This window comes from Nicrophorus vespilloides, unplaced genomic scaffold (genome assembly GCF_001412225.1).
Source record: "Nicrophorus vespilloides isolate i.1.1-1 unplaced genomic scaffold, Nicve_v1.0, whole genome shotgun sequence".
In the NCBI taxonomy this organism is placed as follows: Eukaryota; Metazoa; Arthropoda; class Insecta; order Coleoptera; family Silphidae; genus Nicrophorus; species Nicrophorus vespilloides.
The window spans coordinates 1-7799 of record NW_017098619.1 but is presented as its reverse complement, the minus strand read 5'-3'; the positions used below and the strand labels follow the sequence as shown (position 1 = coordinate 7799).

At 30.1% G+C, this 7799-nt stretch overlaps 1 protein-coding gene and 2 non-coding genes across 3 annotated transcripts; 2 read left to right on the top strand and 1 right to left on the bottom strand.

Moving 5' to 3' along the window:
• Nucleotides 1–1368: 1368 nt before the first annotated feature.
• Nucleotides 1369–7428, bottom strand: LOC108562908. The gene is made up of 12 exons (XM_017921413.1): nucleotides 7383–7428; nucleotides 6738–6796; nucleotides 6520–6661; nucleotides 6296–6460; nucleotides 6125–6245; nucleotides 3214–3251; nucleotides 2866–2936; nucleotides 2641–2800; nucleotides 2284–2342; nucleotides 2091–2232; nucleotides 1878–2039; nucleotides 1369–1827 (listed from the first exon to the last, which is right to left on the bottom strand). The coding sequence occupies exons 2-12, from the start codon at nucleotides 6794–6796 to the stop codon at nucleotides 1684–1686; spliced, it is 1263 nt and encodes a 420-aa protein (XP_017776902.1). The 5' UTR covers nucleotides 7383–7428; the 3' UTR covers nucleotides 1369–1683.
• A 54-nt stretch (nucleotides 7429–7482) lies between these two features.
• On the top strand, nucleotides 7483–7554 carry Trnae-cuc. Its single transcript has one exon. It is a non-coding gene; the product is annotated as a tRNA-Glu (tRNA).
• Nucleotides 7555–7633: 79 nt separating this feature from the next.
• On the top strand, nucleotides 7634–7705 carry Trnae-uuc. The gene has a single exon. It is a non-coding gene; the product is annotated as a tRNA-Glu (tRNA).
• Nucleotides 7706–7799: the final 94 nt, after the last annotated feature.

Sequence of the window (7799 nt, the reverse complement as noted above, 5' to 3'; positions counted from 1 at the left end):
TGTATTTCATTGTGGCAAACACGGTTTTCTAAAATTTCTCTCCATTAATGAATAAATTTTTGTATTCCCGGGAATCTTATTTTAAGTTTCCCAATTCCCGAGAACAAAAAAACACCTTTCATTATAATTTCAATATAATTTAAAAAATAAAGCTTGTTGCATGAATATCAAACTCATATTTTGAAATTACTGAATTATTATTTTCTAATTTCCCGGGATTTCCGAGAACAAAAAAGCACCTGTCATCTTGTAGTTACAAAAATAATCTTAAATACATTTTACTGCTTATATTGCTACTTATGATTCAAACGCATATTTTTGAAATTAATGATAGCTGAATTGCTCACAATAAACAATAAACAAATAATTTCATTGTAGACAAAACAATCAATTGAAATATAGAGAGATAAACGATAATAACTAAATAATAAAACGAATGTTTAAAGACCACAAACCGGAAGAATGGAACTTTATGATAGTGATAACTTAACGATTCAAACACATAACCGCATATAAAATTGCATAATTATTTACATTTGAAAACTTACAATTAAAACAACAAACGTTCCTTCACTGAATTACTCAACCTTTGTATAGTGGTCATTAAGTAATTGAATTGATTCGATTCTCTAGAAATCTAAAAAAATAATCTTTCCAGAATTATTTACATATTAAATTAATTATAATTAAACTGAATTGTATACATTTTTTGTAAATTAAATATGCAACATATTATTTTGTAGATATTTTTCTTCTGAACAAGAATTTGGTTAAGAATTAGTCAAAATAGCAAAGACCTACCAATTAATAATTACTAACTAGCGTTTTCACAAATAGTTCTGCGCTTATGCAAATAGAAAAAGTACTAATGGTTATAAATAAATTCGTTGAATATTGTTAATTTTCTGTGCATTTCGGATACTAAACGAAATGACACATTTATCCACAACTTATAAACTGTTTACCGTATAGATTTATTATGAATTTATATTATAATATTTTATTCTTAATTTAAATATAGGTGAAATTCGTTTTCTTTTGTTGATATATTCATATTACCTCTATTATCTATTTCATCATTCATATTAATATATGCGTCAACGGTGGAAGCCTTTGGTAGTGTAAATTGTTCATTGTTAAAAAATATATATTTGTTTCTTTCCATAGTTATTTTGGTAATTTTCTCTGTTTATAATATAATAGAGAATTTGGGGATTCGCAAATGTTTATAATCATATTTATTATAAACAATTTAGTAACATAATTTAATATTGTTATAGTTATTGTGGTCATTTCCCATGTTTATAATATATTGTATTATTATTAACACGTGACTGTTTTAGTTTATTTTCACTGTATTTTGTAGTGTACAACTTTATTTTATTGCATTTATTTTATTATTTTCGATTGAAAATAAATGAGAATAACAGAAGATTGATGATATAGCCGCTACCGCACAGTTCTAACGAAAGTATTCGAGGTACGTCCGTAATTAGCCTGTACTTATTTCTAAATGCATAGATAGATCCCCATCTACAAGGCTATGCGCCCGTGATAAAATTTATCAAGTAAATTGCTGAAGTGCAGCGTAATTCCAAGCTTCCGCCGCCTAATTGATTACAATTTAACATCGTACCGAAATAGAATCGATCGAAAGAGCGGATAAAAATACAACATATTTCTTTAGTTCTTCAATTTGCTGGCATAAAATCCGCCCAGCATCGTTGCGCCCTTCTGGTTCGATTCCTCGTAGTCAGTCATCTCCTTCTTACAAGCTTCATACCATCTATGCACGTTCGGGTATATAGTGATGTCAAATTTGATAGCCTGCAACGAATAAGTTAATTTTGCTGTTATTTCGAGATCTACAAGATTACCTCCAATGTTGATATAGTTGCTACAAGCGAGAAGTCGGCTATAGTAAGCTTATCCCCGGCAGCCCAGGTATTGTTTTCCAACATCTTGTCGAAAACTTGCAGAGCGTTGAGGATCTTATCGTGCGCTTCATTGTTTGGTTGACCGCCTTTAAAGACTGGAAACTGATATAGATTTGTAGGATTGATGGATTCAATGTTGGTGGAGATGCTTACCATGTACGCTTGCATCTGCGATGACAAAGTTCCCGAGTCGAAGTAGAGGCGCTCGTTCACTCTGGCCGCCAATTTTGGTTCTTTGGGAGCGAGGCTATCGTCTGTCGCGTATTGATCCACTAAATATTGCATAATGGCGCGACTGCATAAACAGAATCATCAAATAATTGCAATCATTGAAGCATTAGCAAACCTTTCGAAAAGATGAAATCCGTTGTCGTCGATCACTGGAACGGTGTGCATTGGATTCATCTAAGAACATAAATTAAATTATTTACATTCTGGGTACCTAGAATGGTACCACAGGTTGTCATGGGCCCCAAGCTCCTGATCTTATCTATACCCTGATAAGATCTCTAACTTAACTTAAATACAAAATATGTATTCTTGAATTCTAATACCAATATTTTTTTCGTATGACCTAAAGTGCCTAATAGATAAGACGGCCCTGACCTAGAGCAGGCTTTCCCAAACTATCTTCAGGATTTACGTTGTGGAAAAAGCTTGGTAAACATTGACCTAGAGTATCAAGTATTTATATAATATATACCTTTAAAAATTCAGGAGTCATTTGTTCACCAGCCATGATGTTGGTAACTTTGGCGTTGATGATAAGTCCTAGGAACTTTGCCAACAGGATTACAGCCCTCGAAGGTGGACTGGCTGGAAAGAAGTATACGTCGACAGGATTCATTTTCCCACCGATTTTCCTGAAACCAAATTCAACTTCTTCGTATCACTCCAAACCAAACCCAAAAAGGAATTAAACTAATACGTTGTCTTCGTGAATATCGGAACGACGGTGTCGGTTTCTATGCAGTTACCCAGGATGACTTCTTGTTTGGTCTGTTTGAACGAAAAGCACGTACATTAAGAAACGATTGAGCTTGGAATGTGGATGAAAACCAATTTGGGACACAATTTATTGCTGGATGCTGCTATGGAAACGGATGGGAAGTACAAACTCGAGGGACAAACAGCAGGCTACGTATTAGCGCATACATTATGCAAGACATAACTCAACTATTTATTATCCAGTAATAATTCGTTGGGGATCAAAGAAAAAAAAAACGAAACGCGAAGAACTTCTGGTCTTTGAATAATTGATACGAGAAACACTTACCCTGTGATATTGTGTAATCTTCCGTAGGATTTCGTTCACTAAATGTGGATTGCTAATAATTCGGTTTTATACAGCGTATTCGGAAATTGCAATTTGTTGTCGGCGATGCGTTACAAACAAACAGATACAAAATATCTGTCAAGTATTATGCAGTAATGTGTGCTTATTAAGTCAATTAGGTAAACTTGCATGCATTGCGATTGTGAACAATTTGGAGTATTAAATTATAGTTTAGCTCCTCGTCAACAACATTAATAGCATTGTAATTTATTTGTAGACTGTTAATTTAATCTATCACAAATTATTTATAATTACTTTCAATTCATTTCTTATATAACAATACTATATATAGATTTTATAAATATTTTTAATTTTTTGAACATTGTTTATAGTCAGCCATTTGTCAGCAAAACAATTAAAATAAATTGAAATAATGTTGTTACAACAAATTGCAGTTTACACAACCAATGACCATAAATCTATTGTTAATGTAATATTTCCATATAATTGGTTTCAGAATAAATGGTGTAAAAAAATAGTGACATATGCAAGTAGGAATTTACCAGAGACTTTTTTATTACCCTCCATCTTTCATATGTCGCTTTATTATTATTAGTGTTATAATTTAAAAATCTATGAAATTATAATCTTTCTATATATTTGTTTACTAATAATTTTATAAAAAATTCCAATAATTGATACTGAAATGATGAAATGTGCAACCAATTCATCAAATTATATTGTTGTAATTACAGACATGAAGAAGAAAAACAATAAAAAATATTGTTTCGAGTTAGTTATTGTCACGATATTTACATCCTGGTGCATTATAAATACTGTTCTTTACACTATTTCACATTTTGCTGGTGAACTTAAATTATAAATCAAATAAATCAATAATTGCCCTGGGTATACTTAGGCATGCACCTGAATAGGTGAATCATTCGGAATCAAAACATTTCCTTACAAAGTTATTTTAATTTAATTGTAAATTACTCACAGTTATTTTTTAATTAGTATACACTCATAAAATGAATAATTTTTTAAATAATATAATCAAATGTAGCAAATAAATTACATAATGGATTATTAGAGAAATATTGTAAATAGTCATCAATGGGAAAGAAAGTATGGGTTTTAGGAAAACTTTCTGAATTCTTTAAATTTGCAATACGATTCAAGGTTAATAAGTGATTTCTTTTTTTTGCTTTTGCCATGTACGTATTGATACATATTGATTCTCATTAATTACACTAATTATGATTTATAATTTATGTTTTGTCCTAGATATTGTATCATTATTGATGAATCGAAGAATCAAATATTGTATATGTGTATGTTAATATTAACATTCATAAAAATGTTGATGTCACAGAGTAAATTTTGTGTAGGTACATTTTGGAATGTAAATACTTCTTAATAATTTTTATATAATCTTGAATAAAGTAAAATAAATTTAATAAATGTGATGTGATGAAAATAATAATGATAAGACAAAATTCAATAAATTTTGAGTTAATTGCATTTCCCAAGAAAATATTCAATTTCAAAATAATTATGAATATACCATCTAATTTGAGAATTATATTATTTTCAATGCGGCAAAACTCTCAGTTTACTGGCAAACCAAAGAATTATTGAATTTAAAAAACTTTCTTTAAGCACCATCTTTTGATATAAAACTTAAGTTATATGTTTTCCCTCATTAAGAATTAACTCTATTCAAAGAAATTATTTAACTTAACATTAACTTTAAATTTATACATCTCGATATTTATAAATTTGATATTTGTAGTTTCACATTAATAAGTTCATGAAGACTGACGCAGTGCCATCTGCTGGATAATCTTTGATACAAATATGTCTTGAATTTGTAGTTTGCATCAATAACTCATCAAACATAGATTTCTTTTAAATAAATCAGGTTTTGTTGAGAGAAAAAATAAAAAAACAAATTGGTTGCACCAATTAGAAACCAGTATAAGAATGGGAAAATACGAAACAATTTAAATTTTAAAACAACCTAAGAATATTTGTAGAAACAATCTTAAATTCAAAAATTATTTTGCAAACCATTTACACATTTTATAATCAATGCTTAAAAAATAATAGTCACATTTATATACTATAAAATATTACATTTATTGAAGTTTTATTTGAACTGAAGGTAAGAGATTTAAATTTATTTGTTGCTTTCTAAGACAAATTTTACTAATAAATAAAAACACTAATTTATTGAATAATTCTTTGGTATATTGAATAATATTGTAAAATGAAAATTCACTATTTAAGACAACAATTTATAAGCGAAACAGCGTTAAAATTAGTCCCATTAACTTATAGTAAATGTAGAGGTTTTTTTTGGCCACGTTACATCGTATTAGCGGTAATTGAGGAAGCGTTAAACGAGGATTTATATCAATTTTTTTTAATATACCGTATTTTTCTTTGTTAAAAGCAGGTATTTTTATTGGACGTTGATTTAAAAAAAATCTTCCAATTGTAATATTTTTTGTTTAGTACTTATATTAATTTTGTTAGTTATACTATACGCAAGTGCAGATATTTTTTTGATTGATGACATAACAAAAGATAAAACTACATGATTTTTGTGGTTTGAGTGTAACACAAGATAAAACTCGAAAACTGCGGAATGTGAATAGAATTTTGTAGTATGCAATCATCAACGATATGCCTTTGCATTCCAATGAACAAGATTGGATTTCAAGATTATTTGTAGTTCTCAAATTATTTAATATAGTTTTGGATAATATTGTTTGTTTTCTATATTTAATAATGTGGAAAGATTTATTACACATGACACGTTTGTATTTTGGAATGCATTTACTAATTAATTTGTACTAACATAACTATTTAATATATCTCTAATAGTCCTTGGTTTTGTTTAAATAATAGTCGTGAATCCAGTCAGATCCCTTCTGTATTGTCTCCTCGAAATGCGTGACATCTCTCTTGCAAGAATTGAGCCAGTTTTCGACGTTTGGATATTTCTTGATATCGAACATAATTGCCTTCAAACATTGTATTAGGTAATTACTATTAATATATTAATATGCGTTACCTCTAAAGTAGAAACCGTCGACATTAGAGCAAAATCAGCTATGGTTAAGTTATCCCCTGCAGCCCATTTATTTTTACTCAATATTGTATCGAACACTCCAAGGGCTTCCTCCACCTTAGCATGTACTTCCATATTCGGTTTTGCAGAACGCATCATTATGGGCAACTATTATCAAACCATAATTAATGCGTTTATTTTAAATAAATTTGGATTTAATTTGGTACCATGTATTCGTAAAGTCTTGCGTTTAGAGTGCAAGCGTCGAAATACAATTGCTGGTTGACGATGGCTGCGAGTTTGGGAACGGTCGGGGAGAGGCTGTCATCTTTTCCATATTGATCAACGAGGTACTGCATTATAGCCCGACTGAAGAGAAGAAAATGGTAAATATGGAAATTCCGCTGTCCGAGTGATCCCTCGGCTTTGCATGCTTTATAACTACCTTTCCCAAAGATAAAATCCGTTATCATCGATCGTAGGGACAGTATGCATAGGATTCATCTGCGACCAGAAAAAATGTACATGTATGAATATCGAATGTATATTTCGACCAGAACCAATTTAGCGAAAGGCTCAGAACCCTAATAATAATAATCATATATTTTTTATTAATATATTATATAAATATTTCCATTTGAAATGCGGACATTTTTATGTTTCCAATCAGTTTTTTATTGATAATATAAGAATGATCAACATGCATAATATTACAGTAAAAAAAATCTCCAAAATTTGCAAAGCTAGTTAACTTATATGATATTTAGTATTTCATTAAAAAAAAATATATATATATAATTAAATTTTAACCATAAGATTAAATTTAACTTTATGTGCGTATTTTATTTGTATATAGTTAATAAGTAAGTTCATGAAAAACAGATTTATTGCATAGAAAGACTGCGGTCAATATTAAATTTGTCAGTAAAAAATAATTGTCCATATTTAAATACAGTCCAGGCAAATCAAGGAAACAAAGACATTTTCTTTATATCCTCAATATGTCAACTTTTACTCTAGTAAACTGAAGATACTAGTGATTGGTATACTTTCAATGCCATCACTACATTTTTCTAAAATAATGTTTTACCTAATCATCTAGCGGCTATATTTGTGCATAAAATTTTAGGTTCAAGAACACTGTTTTAGTGGTTAGTGGATCTAGGAAACTGAAGTAGTTCAAATAACTATCCGATATGGTCTAGTGGCTAGGATACCTGGCTCTCACCCAGGAGGCTCGGGTTCGATTCCCGGTATCGGAATTCTTTTGCATTTCAACTACTAAAATAGGTCATCAGGTCATCCGGAAGATCCAGATTTCTACAGTAGTTCAAATAACCATCCGATATGGTCTAGTGGCTAGGATACCTGGCTTTCACCCAGGAGGCTCGGGTTCGATTCCCGGTATCGGAATTCTTTTGCAGTTCAACTACTAAAAATAGGTCATCAGGTCATCCGAAGATCCAGATTTCTGCAGTAGTTCAAATAACTATCCGATATGGTCTAG

Excerpts from the sequence above, each read along its gene's own strand:
- LOC108562908 (XM_017921413.1), bottom strand. The coding sequence starts at position 6,796 with ATGAATCCTATGCATACTGTCCCTACGATCGATGATAACGGATTTTAT. Across the intron at positions 3,252-6,124 it reads TGACTGGATTCACGACTATT|TGAACGAAATCCTACGGAAG; the intron begins ATTTAAACAAAA and ends ATCCACATTTAG. Across the intron at positions 2,233-2,283 it reads GGATTTCATCTTTTCGAAAG|TCGCGCCATTATGCAATATT; the intron begins GTTTGCTAATGC and ends CTGTTTATGCAG.